General features: G+C 42.5%; 3 protein-coding genes across 3 annotated transcripts in view; all 3 read left to right on the top strand.

Moving 5' to 3' along the window:
- cryl1 (crystallin, lambda 1) overlaps positions 1–8,105 on the top strand; it is a 34,405-nt gene extending 26,300 nt beyond the window's left edge. The window contains exons 7-8 of the mRNA XM_020459124.2: positions 5,445–5,551; positions 7,601–8,105. Of these exons, the coding sequence (XP_020314713.2) occupies positions 5,445–5,551; positions 7,601–7,699 (206 nt within the window). The 3' untranslated portion in view covers positions 7,700–8,105. The remainder of the gene's footprint in view (positions 1–5,444; positions 5,552–7,600) is intronic.
- A 114-nt stretch (positions 8,106–8,219) lies between these two features.
- gjb8 (gap junction protein beta 8) lies at positions 8,220–12,825 on the top strand. Its single transcript, XM_020459136.2, has 2 exons — positions 8,220–9,332; positions 10,318–12,825. Exon 2 carries the CDS (start codon positions 10,345–10,347, stop codon positions 11,161–11,163), a length of 819 nt encoding a protein of 272 aa, XP_020314725.1. The 5' UTR covers positions 8,220–9,332; positions 10,318–10,344; the 3' UTR covers positions 11,164–12,825.
- A 382-nt stretch (positions 12,826–13,207) lies between these two features.
- gja3 (gap junction protein, alpha 3) lies at positions 13,208–18,096 on the top strand. Its single transcript, XM_020499715.2, has 3 exons — positions 13,208–13,629; positions 14,746–14,807; positions 16,219–18,096. The coding sequence occupies exon 3, from the start codon at positions 16,254–16,256 to the stop codon at positions 17,562–17,564; it is 1,311 nt and encodes a 436-aa protein (XP_020355304.1). The 5' UTR covers positions 13,208–13,629; positions 14,746–14,807; positions 16,219–16,253; the 3' UTR covers positions 17,565–18,096.
- Positions 18,097–18,540: the final 444 nt, after the last annotated feature.

Here is an 18,540-nt window from a genome sequence, read left to right as displayed (position 1 = left end):
AGAACGTGTTTGACAGAAGAGAGAACGTGTTTGACAGGAGAGAGAACGTGTTTGACAGGAGAGAGAACGCGTTTGACAGGAGAGAACGCGTTTGACAGGAGAGAGAATGCGTTGAGAGAAGAGAGAGAGAGAGAGAACGCGTTGACAGAAGAGAGAGAGAGAGAACGCGTTGACAGAAGAGAGAGAGAACTTTGACAGAACAGAGAGAACACGGTTGACAGGAGAGAGAGAGAACACGGTTGACAGAAGCGAGAGAGAACACGTTGACAGGAGAGAGAGAGAACACGTTGACAGGAGAGAGAGAACTTTGACAGAACAGAGAGAACACGGTTGACAGGAGCGAGAGAGAACACGGTTGACAGGAGCGAGAGAGAACACGGTTGACAGGAGAGAGAGAGAACACGGTTGACAGGAGCGAGAGAACTTTGACAGAACAGAGAGAACACGGTTGACAGGAGAGAGAGAGAGAACGCGTTGACAGGAGAGAGAGAGAGAGAGAACGCGTTGACAGGAGAGAGAGAGAACACGGTTGACAGGAGCGAGAGAGAACACTTGGACAGAACAGAGAGAACACGGTTGACAGGAGCGAGAGAGAACGCGTTGACAGGAGAGAGAGAACTTTGACAGAACAGAGAGAACACGGTTGACAGGAGAGAGAGAGAGAGAGAACGCGTTGACAGGAGAGAGAGAGAGAGAGAACGCATTGACAGGAGAGAGAGAGAACACGGTTGACAGGAGAGAGAGAGAGAACGCGTTGACAGGAGAGAGAGAGAGAGAACGCGTTGACAGGAGAGAGAGAGAACACGGTTGACAGGAGCGAGAGAGAACACTTGGACAGAACAGAGAGAACACGGTTGACAGGAGCGAGAGAGAACGCGTTGACAGGAGAGAGAGAACTTTGACAGAACAGAGAGAACACGGTTGACAGGAGAGAGAGAACGTGTTGACAGGAGAGAGAGAGAGAACACGGTTGACAGGAGAGAGAGAGAACGCGTTGACAGAAGAGAGAGAGAGAGCGTTGACAGAGGAGAGAGAGAACGTGTTGACAGAAGAGAGAGAGAACGTGTTGACAGAAGAGAGAGAGAACGTGTTGACAGAAGAGAGAGAATGCGTTTGACAGGAGAGAGAGAATGCGTTTGACAGGAGAGAGAGAATGCGTTTGACAGGAGAGAGAGAATGCGTTTGACAGGAGAGAGAGAATGCGTTTGACAGGAGAGAGAGAATGCGTTTGACAGGAGAGAGAACGCGTTTGACAGGAGAGAGAGAACGCATTTGACGAGAGAGAACGCATTTGACGAGAGAGAGAGAACGCATTGACAGAGAGAACGCGTTGACAGGAGAGAGAGAGAGAACGCGTTGACAGAAGAGAGAGAACACTGTTGACAGGACAGAGAGAGAACGCGTTTGACAGGAGAGAGAGAGAGAACGCGTTTGACAGGAGAGAGAGAGAGAACGCGTTTGACAGGAGAGAGAGAATGCGTTTGACAGGAGAGAGAGAATGCGTTTGACAGGAGAGAGAGAACGCATTGACAGGAGAGAGAGAACTCGTTGACAGAAGAGAGAGAACGCATTTGACAGGAGAGAGAGAGAGAATGTGTTGACAGAAGAGCGAGAGCGCGTTGACAGAAGAGAGAGAATGCACTGACAGAAGAGAGAGAACGCGTTGACAGAAGAGAGAGAATGCGCTGACAGGAGAGAATGCGCTGACAGAAGAGAGAGAATGCGCTGACAGAAGAGAGAGAATGCGTTGACAGAAGAGAGAGAATGCGTTGACAGAAGAGAGAGAATGCGTTGACAGAAGAGAGAGAATGCGTTGACAGAAGAGAGAGAATGCGCTGACAGAAGAAAGAGAACGCGTTGACAGAAGAGAGAGAACACGTTGACAGAAGAGAGAGAACGCGTTGACAGAAGAGAGAGAACTCGTTGACAGAAGAGAGAGAACTCGTTGACAGAAGAGAGAACACGTTGACAGAAGAGAGAGAACGCGTTGACAGAAGAGAGAGAGAACGCGTTGACAGAAGAGAGAGAGAACGCGTTGACAGAAGAGAGAGAGAACGCGTTGACAGAAGAGAGAGAGAACGCGTTGACAGAAGAGAGAGAGAACGCGTTGACAGAAGAGAGAGAGAACGCGTTGACAGAACAGAGAGAGAACGCGTTGACAGATGAGAGAGAACTCGTTGACAGAAGAGCAAGAGAGAGCGTGTTGACAGAACTAAGCTGTCTTTTAATCAACACAAATGAAGGAACTGCCTCACACCAGTCATCTAAAACCACTGTCACCAGGGGAGAATACATGTTGTACAGTACTCACACATTCTACTTTACCTGTTTTGATCTCTTAATAATCTTTTTATACCAGTCCTCTGGTGTTAGTCCATGGTCATATTCCCAAGTGGCAAAATAACAGAGGCCTTTTTAGACACATTCTAACAGTGATACTTCAGTGAAGCATGTCGTTTCTAAGTTAATTGTGTTTTCATGTCTCCCTTTGCTTGCAATAAACATTCAATAAAAAACAACAGTGGCATGTGTTACATTATGTTACTCAGGTCCTCCAAAGGTTACGCAGGTCCACTCCTGTTATCACTGTAGGTCACCTAGTCCAACCAGTCCAATCAGATAGTAAAACACACAGGTCCACTCCTGTTATCACTGTAGGTCCTCTAGTCCAGTGGTTCCGAACCAGGTGTACTAGGACCCCTGGGAGTACTTGAGAACACTCATGAGACAATAGGTAAAATGCATATGAGGGGGTACTTCAGGGGTACTCTGGGCAGAGCAAAATTCAGCTGTTGGTACAGTAACCCAAAAAGGTTGGGAACCTCTGGTCTAGTCCAATCAGATAGTTAAACACTGAACAGTTCACTCTCTGCTCTGCTCTGGCTGATTGACTATAATTTCCAAACAGGACACAGAAGAGCCCTTACACCCAGAAAGCTGAGTCATGTTATCAGACAGAAGGAGCCTTACACTTATTTTGTTCAGACTATTGAAGCAGACAGTGGTGGAAAAAGTACACAATTGTCATACTTGAGTAAATGTATAGATACCTTAATAGAAAGTTACTGAAATAAAAGTCACCAATTAAAATAGTAAAATATTACTTGAGTAAAAGTCTAAATGTGTTTGGTTTTAAATATACTTAAGTATCAAAAGTAAATTGAATTGCTAAAATATACTTAAGTATCAAAGTAAAAGTATAAATAATTTCAAGTTCCTTATATTAAGCAAACCAGACAGAACCATTTTCTTGTTTTAAAATGTATGGATTGCCAGGGTCACACTCCAACACTGATATTATTTACAAAAGATGCAATTGTGTTTAGTGAGACCGTCAGAACATAGGCAGTAGGGATGACCACGTGTTCTCTTGGTAAGTGCATGAATTTCACAGTTTTCCTGTTCTGTTAAGCATTAAAAATGTATGGTGTAAAAAGTACAATATTTTCTTTAGGAATGTAGTGAAGTAAAAGTTGTCAAAAATATAACTAATAAAGTACAGATACTACTTAAGTTGTACTTTAAAGTATTTTTTACTTAAGTACATTACACTAGTGGAAGTAGAGGAGAGAAAGAGTCTTTGAAAACAGCCTGTCAGGTGAGGTCTCTCCCACCAAAAACAAAACTCTGTGAGAGAGCTTAGTTGGACGTAGCTGCCAGTTATCACACTGAAGTGTTAGCTTTAGTCTGTCCCTGTAATGTTCATGTACACATTCAGTGTTCAACTTGAAGTAAGAAACAAATTAACAAGCTTTTTACACCTAAGAAAGAAGTTGACTAGATTTAATGCTTAAACCCACTTACTAATTTCATTCAAATACACTGAACAAAAATATAAATGCAACATGTAAAGTGTTTCATGACCTGAAATAAAAGATCCCAGAAATGTTTCATACTCTCAAAAAGCTTCTTTCATTGTGTGCACAAATGTGTTCACATCCCTGTGCATTTCTCCTTTGCCAAGATAATCCATCCATCTGACAGGTGTGGCACATCAAGAAACTGATTAAACAGCATGATCATTACACAGGGGCACCTTGTGCTGGGGACAATAAGGCCACACTAAAATGTGCAGTTTTGTCACACAACACAATGCCACAGATGTCTCAAGTTTCTAGGGAGCACGCAGTAGGCATGCTGACTGCAGCAATGTCCAACAGAGCTGTTGCCAGATAATTTAATGTTCATTTCTCTACCATAAGCCTCCTTCCAGCATCATTTTAGAGAATTTGGCAATACGTCCAACCGGCCTCACAATCGCATACCACGTATAATCATGCCACCCCAGGACCCCACATCCGTCTTCTTGTCTGAGACCAGTCACCCGGACGGTTAATGAAACTATGGGTTTGCACACCCAAAGAATTTCTGCACAAATTGTCAGAAACCATTTAAGGGAAGCTCATCTGCGTGCTTGTCGTCCTCACCAGGGTATTGACCTGACTGCAGTTCAGCGTCGTAACCAACTTCAGTGGGCAAATACTCACCTTCGATGGCCGCTGGCACACTGGAGAAGTGTGCTCTTCATGGATGAATCCTGGTTTCAACTGTACCGGGCAAATGGCAGACAGTGTATATGGCATTGTGTGGGCGAGCGGTTTCAACGTTGTGAACATAGTGCCCCATGGTGGCTGTGGGGTTATAGTATGGGCAGGCATTAGCTACAGACAACGAACACGATTGCATTTCATCAATGGCAATTTTAATGCACAGAGATACCGTGATGAGATCCTGAGGCCCATTGTCGTGCCATTCATCCACCGCTATCACCTCATGTTTCAGCATGATAATGCACAGCCCCATGTCGCAAGGATCTGTACACAATTCATGGAAGCTGAAAATGTCCCAGTTCTTCCATGGCCTGCAGAATTACCAGACATGTCACCCATTGAGCATGTTTGGGATGCTCTGAATCAATATGTACGACAGCTTGTTCCAATTCTCGCCAATGTCTAGCAACTTCGCACAGCCATTGAAGAGGAGTGGGACAACATTACACAGGCCACAATCAACAGCCTGATCAACTCGATGCAAAGGAGATGTGTCGAGCTGCATGAGGCAAATGGTGATCACACCAAATACTGACTGGTTTTCTGATCCAACCTCCTACCTTTTTTGTTTTTTTATCTGTGACCAACAGATGCACATTTGTATTCCCAGTCATGTGAAATCCATAAATTACAGTCTAATGAATTTATTTAAATTGACTGATTTCCTTATGAACTGTAACTCAGTAACATCTTTGAAATTGTTGCATGATGCGTTTTTATATTTTTGTTCAGTGTAGAATACAACTGGGCCTAAATGACTTTGAGCACTTTCGTTCTTGGTCATGGTGAGATGATACAAATCTGTTTTGTTACTCTTTACTGAACCAAATACAGTAAGATCTGCCCTTTGCCTTAAAGTCTACCCATTCCTCTCTATCCGGTCCACTCCCCCAGGTCTGGAGGACTATCTCCAGCGCTACAGAGAGGGCATGAAGAGGGTTCTGAACAGCTTTGGACCTGTTCCCGAATTCTCTGGGGAGACAGCCGAGCGCATCAACAAAGTAAGCTTATGTGTTTATGTGTTGTATTGTTTGTACCAACGCCTCTATATATTTTTAGGACTAGGTGTCTTCAGATTTTGCTCATCAAGTACAAAAAGGTATGAAACTGGGTTAGTTCAATGAAACATTAAGTCCGGCAAGCATTCAAAAGTTTTCCCCTTCTAGTACCATACCCTGTTAACTAGACGTTACTCAATCATATGCAGTCAGGCTGTTCAAACATCATTCTCCACACTCCAATGGAAGCCATCATATGAGAACACCCTGGCCCTAAGCGTAAACTATTTCACAAGCATAAAATATTTCATATTGGACCGATTTTTAAATGCATAGTGTAACCAAGGAAATATTTCACTAGGATAACACCAAAATGAAATCCTAGCAGTTAAAACTATACCGAACAAAAATATAAATGCAACATTTAAGTGTTGGTCCCATTTTTCATGAGCTGAAATAAAAGATCCCAGAAATGTTCCATAAGCACGAAAAGCTTATTTCTCTCAAATGTTGTGCACAAATATGTTTTACACCCCAGTTAGTAAGCATTTATCCTTTTCCAAGATTGATTGATTTATTTTTATTTCACCTTTATTTAACCAGGTAGGCTAGTTGAGAACAAGTTCTCATTTGCAACTGCGACCTGGCCAAGATAAAGCAAAGCAGTTCGACACATACAACAACACAGAGTTACACATGGAATAAACAAACATACAATCAATAATACAGTAGAAAAGTCTATATACAGCATGTGCAAATGAGGTAGGATAAGAGAGGTAAGGCAATAAATAAGCCATGGTGTTTGGCAGCATGAGTGAAGGATGCGTTGTTGCGAAATAGGAAACCGATTCTAGATTTAATTTTGGATTGGAGATGTTTAATGTGAGTCTGGAAGGAGAGTTTACAGTCTAACCAGACACCAAGGTATTTGTAGTTGTCCACATATTCTAAGTCAGAACCGTCCAGAGTAGTGATGCTGGACGGGCGGGCAGGTGCGGGCAGCGATCGGTTTAAGAGCATGCATTTATTTTTACTAGCATTTAAGGGCAGTTGGAGGCCACGGAAGGAGAGTTGTATGGCATTGAAGCTCATCTGGAGGTTAGTTAACACAGTGTCCAAAGAAGGGCCAAAGGTAAACAGAATGGTGTCGTCTGCGTAGAGGTGGATCAGAGAATCACCAGCAGCAAGAGCGACATCATTGATGTATACAGAGAAGAGAGTCGGCCCGAGAATTGAACCCTGTGGCACCCCCATAGAGACTGCCAGAGGTCCGGACAACAGGCCCTCCGATTTGATAAGATAATCCAACCACCTGATAGGTGTGGCATATCAAGAAACTGATTAAACGGCATGATCATTACACAGGTGCACCTTTTCCTGGGGACAATAAAAGGCCAATCTAAAATGTGCAGTTTTGTCGCACAACACAATGCCACAGATATCTCAAGTTTTGAGGGAGTGTGCAATTGGCATGATGACTGCAGAGCTGTTGCCAGATAATTGAATGTTAATTTCTCTACCATAAGCCATCTCCAACATCACTTTAGAGAATTTGGCAGTACCTCCAACCGGCCTCACAAGCGCAGACCATGTGTAACCACGCCAACCCAGGACTTCCACATCCGTCTACTTCACCTGCGGGATCGTCTGAGACCAACCACCCGGACAGCTGATGAAACTGTGGGTTTGCACTGAAGAATTTCTGCACAAACTGTCAGAAACCGTCTCAGGGAAGCTCATGTGCGTGTTCGCCACATGAGACAAATGGTGGTCACACCAGATACTGACTGGTTTTCTGATCCACGCCCCTACCTTTTTTAAAGGTATCTGTGACTAACAGATGCATATCTGTATTCCCAGTCATGTGAAATCCATAGATTAGGGCCTAATACATTTATTTCAATTGACTGATTTCCTTGTAACTCAGTAAAACCTTTTTAAATTGTTGCATTTTATTTTTGATCAGTGTACAATTCAGAGAAGAAACAATGCATTCTCTCTACTCATCTTATTTCCCTCTCCCTCCCTTCTTCCTCTGATGTGTCCCTCCAGGAGATGTGTGAGCTGATCCCAGCTGACCAGCAGCACCTGTCTGCCAGGAGAGAGAGAAGGGACCAGCTTCTCATGGGCCTGGCCAAGCTCAAGAAGTGACCCCAGGAGTATCACCACCACTGATGAACAGGGTGGGCTGAGGTCTGGGACTCTGCTGTCCATCACTCAGCCAAAGAGCATGGTGATGAGGATGATCTGATCTCTCAGTAGTGCCTACACTGGGGATGTTACTGAATACTGTAGCCCTGAGTCCTCACACACAATCAACCATTCTGGGATGATACTGAAGCCCTCACACACAATAAAGCAATCTAGGGATTGATTCCCATGCCATCTCAGAAATCTAACCACCACATGTTTTATGCAATCAACACATTGATCAGACAAGGGAATTATTGGTTTGGTCATACCACACTGGCTTCTTGAATTATGAATATGAAATGTTAATGTCAAAACCTTATGGGAGATTTCTTTATTAAAATGTTGAATTTCTCAAGAATGTTAAGATATTGTAATTTTTCAACAAACAGTATTATGTACTATATCTGGTATTTTCCTATTTTCTCCCAAAATAGCATCATCGCTAGATAGATCTTAAGTCAGCATGAGGTCATGCCTACTTTGTGGTAATCTTGATTTCACAGAGGAAGTATCCATCATCACTTGAATGTACTGACTGTCTCATGACGACTTAGGCCTTGACCATGACTCTCAGTTCAGAAGAGTCATTGGAGGAAGGCCTCTTCTGTAGAGGGGAGTTTTGTTAAGATTCGCAACGCTCAGTCTGAACATTAACACGAGTCCCTTGCTGTATTGGAAGCATAAGGACATTTCATATCGTAAATAATAATAAAACAAAGTTACATTGATACACACCTTTTAATAGGGTTAGGGTTCCCACACGGACATATTTCCATGTTACAGCGCTTGTTTACGGGAGTCGCTGGACTGTGCTAATAGTTATCTGCATCTCTGAACACCTGTGTGTAAATGGAAGACCGAGGCCACACACGTCACTGAAACGAGCTGCAACTATGCTAAACCCGGTTAACACAGTGTACACTAAGTGTGTATTTTGCATTTGTGAAATTATTTTGATGTGATATGAAAGTAAAGGGATTTATGTTTATAGAACCATACTGCAATTGAGAATCTAGTCACGTGTATATGGAGTATTTAGCTGTTATCTTCCAGGGCCAATTCGCCCTTTAAACAACATGTAAGGTCCTTGGACTACGGAGTAACGTTAGGCTCTTTTAGTCTAATATTGGGCTAATGATGACTGCGTGCTTTATAGCTCGTACCGTAAATGAAGACCGAATTCAAGTGTATCTCTCTGAATTGTCTATAAACAGTCAATGTGAAAAGGATATGATTGTGTTTGATTCAAATAATCAAATCAGTGTATTTCAGTGAAATCAGGTAAAACTGCACGGCTGACACTAATCTAAAAGTTACACACTCCTGAACTGATGAGCCAATGGGGTTGATGAGCGCTCTTTGTCTTCGTCCCGCCCCCTAGCAGGTAGATTGTCCTCGAGTGAAGATCGTAAAAACTCAGGTACATCTCATCAGAGCGCAGACTTCACAGTCGGACCTACTTCCAAACAGCTAAATATTCCCCTCGGCTTCGTTTGTAATTGCTCTCTCCGTCTTTGGTGTTTCTTTAAACGACGGCATTAAAGTGCACCGAAAAGTAAAATTAATGGACGTTTGTTGAAATTCCGAGGAGGTGAGTGCTGTGATTTGTGAAATCGATATTTTGTGGATCATACTCCCCTGTCTTATTCGTCTTTATGTAATGATACAGTCACTGGTGATTTGTTTTTTTGTTGTTGCTGATGTTTAGGATTTTATTAAAGAAATGATTGTTGCTTATTTGTTCCCCCAATATACATGTTACAATTAACAGATTAGAAACTCGACAGGGAAACCTAACGATATATGATTAATTGGCAAATTGTTATGGAGAGTTTACATTTTGAATTTGAATAAAATGCAGGGAAACTCATCACTAATAATGCAGTCTTAGTAACTAGCAGCAGCCAAGTTTAGTAAGTGTATGTATAAGCAACCACGTACGAGGTGTAATATATGGCCAATATACTACAGGTAATGACTTCTACGCACGACTCAACGCAGAGTGGCTGGATACAGCCCTTTGCCGTGGTAAATTGGAGATATACCAACAAAAAAAACGAGGTTCCTTATTGCGATTATAAACGGGTTGCCAACGTAATTGCAAAATGTTTTTATATGGTCTGATATACCACGGCTGTCAGCCAATTAGCATTCAGGGCTCGAACCACCCAGTTTATAATGTATAATAAACAAACGCAAATTTATTGATTTGTCTAAACTTTCTTGTGTACTGTTTGATTATTTACTACACTATTTTATCCATCAGTATAGCCTCACTTGATAGCCAGTGTTGTAAAAGTAATTACTTGAATGAAAACACTTAATATTATTATATAGTTTGATTAAATTGTATTGGAAAGAAACACCACCTAGTGTTAAATTGAATACTTCATGTTTTAGACATTTTTGGTTAGGTTTTTCAAATGTCTAATTGTGAGACAAAAGGAAACGACAGTGATGTAGGTCTACTGGTCTCCTTCTCAGTGTGCTGTTTGGGTTTCTGAAAATGAAACCCTTTTTCAAGTTCACTAAGAACTGACATTAATTTGTACCGTTTCCATTATTGTGTTCTCCAGGTGGTCTAAGCCAAAGCTGCTGTAGAGATGAGTTGGGGGGCTCTGTATGCCCAGTTAGGCGGGGTGAACAAACACTCCACCAGCCTGGGGAAGATCTGGCTGTCTGTCCTATTCATCTTCCGTATCACCATCCTGGTACTGGCTGCAGAGAGCGTGTGGGGAGACGAGCAGTCTGACTTCATCTGCAACACCCAGCAGCCTGGCTGTAAGAACGTCTGCTACGACCACTTCTTCCCTGTGTCGCACATCCGTCTCTGGTGCCTGCAGCTGATCTTCGTGTCTACACCGGCCCTGCTGGTGGCCATGCACGTGACTTACAGGAAGCGTGGGGACAAGAAGCACATCATCGCGACGGCCTTGCACAGTGGTGGTGATGACAAGACCAGGCAGGTGGACCTAGAGGCCCTGAAGAGTCGTCGTCTGCCCATCACGGGGCCTCTGTGGTGGACGTACACCTGCAGCCTGTTCTTCCGCCTGATTTTTGAGGCTGGCTTTATGTACGCCCTCTATTTTGTTTACGATGGCTTTGCGATGCCTCGTCTGGTGAAGTGTGAGCAGTGGCCCTGCCCAAACAAGGTGGACTGCTTCATCTCACGACCCACGGAGAAGACCATCTTCACCATCTTCATGGTGGCTTCGTCTGCCATCTGCATGGTTCTCAACGTGACCGAGCTGGCCTACCTCATCGTCAAGGCCCTGATGAGGTGCTCCACCAGGATGTCCAAGAAGAGCCGTGCCTACGCTCACCCCGATCACATAACCACGAACAAGTCCCTACTACAGAATAAAAAGAACGAGATGCTGCTGTCCTCTCTTACAGATTCCTCCAGCACCAAGACCGTGTGAGCCCAGCATAGTGTCCATGTTCTTCCCCATTTAGACTACAGAGAACTAGGGAGTAGAAACCTATCAGTGTTTTGTTACCATGAGAAGAGAACATACGTGAGGACATACCTGTAGCAGCTGAGAGGACTGGTCTAACCCTGAGTCTGCTTTTCTAGAGCATATTTCCAATTCCAGTCCTCCAGTACCCCCAACAGCAGATGTTTTTGTTGTAGCCCTGGATGAACATGCCTGATTCAACTCATTGAGCGATTGCTAATTAGTTGACAAGTTTAATCAGATGTGCTTGTCCAATGTGTATTGTTGGGGGTACTGGAGGACTGGCGTTGGGGAACACTGTCGTAGAGGATATTTATCTTCCACTATGACTGACCTATGGGGTAATGTTTTAGCTTTTTTTGAATGTATTTTTATTTTATTTATCTTGGTGCTTGTGTGTTTGAGCTACATGTCTGTTTGGGAGGTTGAACTGCAGTGACAAATGGGTCTAGATCGCCACCTTCTGGTTTACAATGAGCTTGCAGGAGTTTGTTTTATTGTGGAGCGCAACCAGAATTGGTTTATGTTACTACTTCAGCTTTGTGGGAAACTTTACCAAAGCACAAACTCACAAGTGTGCAGTATAGCTCCAAGTTCAATTTGAGGCTCATACCGGCGAAGGAAATGTAGTGAGTACCAAAGCAATTTTAAAACGGTGCCTTCGTCTATTAGCGATGTCAAATAGTATGATGTAGATGCTGTATATTGAGCATTTACATTTAAGTCATTTAGCAGATGCTCTTATCCAGAGAAACATACAGTAGTGAATGCATACCTTTTCACACTTGTTCGTACCGGTCCCCCGTGGGAATTGAACCCACAAGCCTGACGTTGTAAATGCCACGCTCTACCAACTGAGCCACACCGAGCACAAAGTTTTTAGGTAGCATGGCTGATACACTTGAACATTCTGGACAGATTTCCTGGCCCCAAATGAAGCCTATTCCTGTACTTAAAAAGCATGCTCAATGGGGAATATCCATTGGAAGTGCTTCTTGGTCCAGGAGTAGGCTTAAGCTGGGTACTGGAAACGGACCCTCTGAGCATTATGCCAACTGAGTCTGACATATAGCCTATTGTTGTCAAGATTGATTGTAAACGTGGCTACAGAGCCTATCATCTTTCAGCTTGTTCCTTTATTTTAGGCACTGAACATATCATTGCACCTCTTTCAATGTGAGTTAGCGGGCTGATCTACAGGCAAAACTGGCCTAATGTGCTTTGTCCAAAAATGCATGTAGAAGTTGGACCATAACTTGTATCACTGTAGTGACAATTTGACTGTTACCTGTGAAAATGTAAGGACAGTTTTAGCAATGAGATGCATCACACACATTTGTGAAAGCACTTTGTGGGCTTACTTCCTCTCACAATCTTTACAGTTGTATGGGGGCTTTTTGTATGTTTTTTTACATTGACTGTTTGGATAAAATGCTAAATTCAGTAGTACAAATTGTTCGGGAACATTTTTGAAAGCCTCAACATTGTCACTTGCTTCTTTACAGCAGCTAGAGCCTAGCTATTAATGTACAGATTTCTAAACTGCATGTTTTTGATGATGTTTGTATTTATTAGATCTGCACTCTGACCCTGAGTCTTGACTTTTAATTAAAAAAACAAATGATACTGTCTGTTTACTTATTGCTTTCACAGTATATGTTGTAATACCAATGTTATCAACCTCCAGCCACTGGGATGCGCTTCTCTGGACAACCAAGAGAGGGCGGGAGGTTATGTGGGTTTTGCGGTGGGTGACTGGATTTGCAGTGTAACTTTTGATAGCCATGTATCACAAGTAAATTGTATTCTAGTGAGGTGTAGAATCAAAAATTCCTAACTCACAATTGTATCTGTCAGGCCTATGTTCTCTTCAGCATTCCAAATTAACTATTTCTCACAGATGGGCTACCTTATTGTCAGAAATGGCCAACTTCCGTCACTAAAGACCAAAGGTCAGATGTAAAACTATGAAAGCAGAACTGATTTTTCCCGGATGGTAACATGCACCCCCAGACTGCATAGCCTATTTGAAGCTTGATGTTTTATAGGGGCGTGGCGTGCATCGGTCCAGGGTGATGACTTACTGAATTCACTCATGCATGGTCACACAATGTGACAGTCGCGATGGCTGGGAATGGGAGTGAGCTGCGCTTCGCGGAAACCCATCTTCAAGTTCAATTCGTCTCGAAAAACTAACTTTTCTTGCTCAAATTTGGCGGCGAATCCATGTGTGAAGTTTGTGAATTAATAACTTGGCCTGGCTGCATTTAAAAGAGTTTGGTAAACTGGCAGAGGTGCCAGGATTTGGTGAAGAGGGGAGGGTACCAGCTTCCCTGGGAGGTCTGTAGGCTATCCGACACACTCAAAATATGGCACCAATGGCAGATGGATATTGCTTTCCATATTTAAATTGGGCATCTCCTGTCTAAGGTATGATTGAAATGAGGTGCGAGTATCTTTCCTGGCACTCGTACTGATGTGATGCTGGTTACTGGTAACTCGTATCAATGGACATTTTATTTAATGAACATTTAAATGTTGAGTATTTAATTATTAGAAATTACAGTAGTGACCTATTATAATCGGTCAAACAATACGATAACAAAGGTATATGGGAGCTAAAAAATAAATCCAGTGGACACAAAGCCTATCTGGCACCCTCTGTATTGTCGATTTGTGAGGCAGCACACTTTGTAGGTTACTGTTGGCTACCTGAACTTGATCGAGTTAATTATTATGACTTATTTAATGGTCTTCAAAACCTTCATAAATCATCTGATATTCAACCTATTCGATTTGTATAATATGATGGGATATTTTCTGGACTGATACACGTGATTAAACAAATGTTGAGAGAACAAAGAACATACAACATTCCAACCTTATCAGATATGCTATTCTAATACTGTAGTCCTTATAATAGCAGTAATAATGATAATACAAATCATATAAATATTAAACAACTTTTAAAGCATTTCGAGTTTTGTATGTGTATTTTCGACTGTTTCATACGGTCATGTATTTATCCAATCTTTAGGTGCGCGTTTCTTTTCGATCAAAGTATTTATCTTGATTAGCATTTACAATTCTGATGAGACAAGCATTCATTTGGGGTATGTCACGTTTAGTATGTTTATAATGTTAACACGTTTAATATATATTTCATATGTATTTGCCGTGAAGGAAAAAAAAGAATCCCACATGATTTTCATCAGGATACAAACTATGCGGTGGGATGTTGATATGGAGAGAGAAATAGGTTGAAACATCTCTCAACTCTCGAGATTAACATTTATTTGCCTATCAATTGTGTCAAAATGCCTTGTTTTTCCAATCTAATTAATATCTTAATTTATGACGCCAATTAATATTTATGAATCAGGGCATGGTCATTTTCACTTCAATAAGAGTTTAAAAAAATAACAGTAAACCGATAAAATACCTATCACATGTGTCAGTCTGCTGAAAGATAAGGGAATACACTTTCGATGTAAATAAAACGAATTAACATATTCATCCATTCATTTATCTTTTTTTTCTTTACAGGTGTCATATTTATTCTGAACCCTAGTCGATGGATTTATTACCCTCAATACAAGAACATTTGAGTAAGTTCCAACCATTTTATGTTTCTGCTTGTGTTTTGCTTTTGGTGTGAATAGTATATTGATAGGCCTCTACTGGCAAGTTCATGTGCACAAAGCTAACCAAGCACTATACATAGATAACAAATACAATACTATTCCGCGCATTTGTCACATGCGCGTAATACAACAGGTGTAGTAGAACTTACAGTGAAATGCTTACTTACAAGCCCTTAACCAACAATGCAGTTTTAAGAAAATACCTACAAAAAAAAGTCAGAGTATTTGTCTTCATTCTCCTGTATTCAACAGTGTTTTTTGTGACTAGGGCTGGCAAATGTTGTGCAATGTCTTAGTTTCAAATGTATATTCAGAGGTTAGTTAAAATCATTCTCATAGCTTGTTTTTAAGGATCACATATGGGGAAAGTGTAATCTGGCTATTTCGTTTGGTTTTAACTTATGCAGTATGACAGTATACATTGTTAAATAGTTAATAACTTAGTCAATATATGTAATTATGAATATGGTGTCTTTGCATTTATTGGCTGCAATTTCTTATATAATTGACCATTAAATTGCCATTAAAATAGCACACATTTTTTTTACAAGTGTGTTACAGATCTATTAGATTTATCTAATGAATTATTAGCATGTTAAAAGAGGCCTATAGCTGTCCCTGTTCTCAATGAAAATGTAATTCTGTACATCACAGGATATAAGGGCCTATTAGATGTTGAAGATTGTATGTTATATCGTTGGACTTGACACCTAAGGCTCTGTTGGATCTATAACAGTGGGAGTCGTGTGTGTCAGGGCCAACACACCGCAGTCCAACCTCTGCTCACTGCTGTTTTTGACCATTATAATGTTGATCTCAGCAAATGCCTGCTGGGTAGTGGAGCGAGCAGGTGAGAGACAGAGAAAGAGAGAGGGAGTGCGTGTGTGTATGTGTGCCAGTGACCGAGAGAAAGTTTTAGAGAGAGAACAGGGGAGTGAAAGAGTGTTAGCATAAATGTCAGGTTCATAGTTAATGCTAAATAGAGAAATAGGGGGCTTCACAAAATTCTGTGGCATTACAGAACATTTCTATACCGTTCACTTGCTTTGACCGATTGTTCGATTAAAATAATTGATTTAGCAGTTAACGCCAATGACTTCTTCAAGGCCATTTTAATGGAATTAATTTTAATAAGCGCTTAATGTGTTGTGCCGATGTGAAGTGTGATTAACCCTTTGTATGTTTGTGGGTGACGCGACCATTGCTTGCTCTCTCTCTAGGTTTGTAGTGTTTCTCTGTCCTTTATCCCCCTGCAGTTTATGCTGGATTATTCATGCTTTATGTTACATCACTTTAACAGGTAACTGACAATCTCTTTCCCCCCTCTCTGTCTTTTCATCCCGTCATCCTTCTCTCCTCCCTCTGTTCACTCCAGACTGTACTTTCTCCCTAGGGTATAAATCTTGAAGCATGGGTGACTGGAGCTTTCTGGGGCGTCTGTTGGAGAATGCACAGGAACACTCAACAGTAATCGGCAAGGTCTGGCTGACTGTCCTCTTCATCTTTAGGATCCTGGTGCTGGGAGCGGCAGCCGAGGACGTGTGGGGCGACGAGCAGTCTGACTTCACCTGCAACACACAGCAGCCTGGGTGTGAGAACGTCTGCTATGATGAGGCTTTCCCCATCTCGCACATCCGCTTCTGGGTGCTGCAGATCATCTTTGTGTCCACGCCCACCCTCATCTACCTGGGTCACGTACTGCACATTGTCCGCATGGAGGAGAAGCGGAAAGAGAAGGAGGAGGAGCTGCGAAAGGCCAACAGACTCCAGGAGGAAAAGGAACTCCTTTACAATGAAGGAGGGGATGCAGGGGGAGGGGGAGGTGGTAAAAAAGAGAAGCCACCTATCAGGGATGAGCATGGCAAGATCCGCATTAGGGGTGCCCTGCTGCGCACCTATGTGTTCAACATCATTTTCAAGACCCTTTTTGAAGTGGGGTTCATTTTAGGTCAATATTTACTTTATGGCTTCCAGCTGAGGCCGCTATACAAGTGTGCACGGTGGCCCTGCCCCAACACTGTGGACTGCTTCATATCTAGGCCCACTGAAAAGACGATTTTCATCATATTTATGCTTGTGGTGGCTTGCGTGTCTCTTTTGCTGAATTTGTTAGAGATCTATCACCTTGGGTGGAAGAAAGTTAAACAGGGAATGGCCACCCCTGATCATGTGTTGTTGCCACGCTCTGATGGTGTGGGGCCGGAGTCCATAACTTCTGCCCCCAGAACTGCCCTTCCCAACCTCAGCTACCCACCGACGTACACGGACGTGACAGCTGGGAGTGGTGCGTTCCTGCGGCCCAAGGTAGAGGCCACCCCGGCAGAGTTCAAGATGGACCCCCTGCAGGAGGGGCCCTCGTCCTCCTACTACATGAGCATCAACAACAACCAAAGGCTGACCACGCAGCAGAACTGGGCCAACCTGGCCACCGAGCAGCAGACTCGGGAGATGAAGGCCACATCCCCGTCCTCCTCCCCTTCCTCCGCCCCCTCCTCTGATAGTAAGCAGCAGCCTTGTAATGCTGCTCCCCCCACCACCAGCCCCAGCTCCAGCTCCAGTGGGGGCAGTTTGAGTGGGGGGAATGTTGATCAGGAGGAAGGCCACGTCACCACCACAGTGGAAATGCATGAGCCCCCCGTCATGGTCACAGACCCTCGCCGGCTCAGCAGGGCCAGCAAGAGCAGCAGCATCAGAGCCAGGCCCAACGACTTGGCAGTTTAGTCAGTCCCCCTAAATACACCTCCAACCTTCCAAAGCCCTCCCAACCACCCCAATGATTTTTCTATAAAAAAATGATTTAAAAAAATAAATAATAATAATTGGAGGCAATGTGAGGCAAGGGTCTGGAGTTGTTGCCAAATATATATATATTAACAGCAGTTAATATCAGTGCAATTGGTGAGTTGTAGCATATGCATTATGATACAAAAAAATGTGCAGTGTGATTGTGCAATGTGCGTTAAAATGGTCTCACAGGCCAAAGGCTTCAATATACTGGACATCAGGGGACTTTAGGGTTCTCATTCCACTTTAAAATGGCCAAGTAACTTTTTTGTTTGAATTCGGTTTCAATGGCCTAGTATGTGTCAATGTGCTCTTGTCAACAGTGGTTGTTGTTGTTGTGTTTATTTGATGAACATAAAAGCCTATTTATTCCAATTAGGAATGATACTGTACATTCATCAAGTCGTTGAGATCGATTGGCAAATTGCTGAGAACCAATTTCGAATAAATCTGTAATGTGGAACAAGTACAGGGTGTTTTGAGACTAGTTGTTTGTTTAGTATATTTTCTCTTTTGCTGTTATACAAGTTGAACCTTTCTTAAAGATCCAAGGCAGCCGTTTTTATCTCAATATCAAATTATTTCTGGATAACAACCTGTGATTTTTTTTGATTAAATGGTGAAGAAAAAAAAGAGCTTCTTAGCAAAGAGCAAATCCTTCAAGCAAGAATGTTCTTAGGACTGTCTGGGAGGCGTCTGAGTGGGGAGGGGAAAACTGAAAACTAGCTGTTATTGGCAGAGAGATTTGCAACGCTCTATCTTATTGGTCTATTAACTATATCACAAACTCCATCCCACCAAAACAGGCAGAAACTTCAGGCAGTCTTTTCAAACAGCTCAACACTAAAGGGCATTATGATCATGTTCACAACTTCACTGTTTTATTCCAACTTCATAGTGTGGAAATAGAAAA

The sequence above is a fragment of the Oncorhynchus kisutch genome, linkage group LG2, assembly GCF_002021735.2.
Source record: "Oncorhynchus kisutch isolate 150728-3 linkage group LG2, Okis_V2, whole genome shotgun sequence".
Lineage (NCBI taxonomy): Eukaryota > Metazoa > Chordata > Actinopteri > Salmoniformes > Salmonidae > Oncorhynchus > Oncorhynchus kisutch.
This window is presented reverse-complemented; position numbering and strand designations above follow the sequence as displayed.

What these genes read in the sequence shown, in the direction of transcription:
- gjb8 (XM_020459136.2), top strand. Translation starts at nt 10,345, where the DNA reads ATGAGTTGGGGGGCTCTGTATGCCCAGTTAGGCGGGGTGAACAAACAC.
- gja3 (XM_020499715.2), top strand. Translation starts at nt 16,254, where the DNA reads ATGGGTGACTGGAGCTTTCTGGGGCGTCTGTTGGAGAATGCACAGGAA.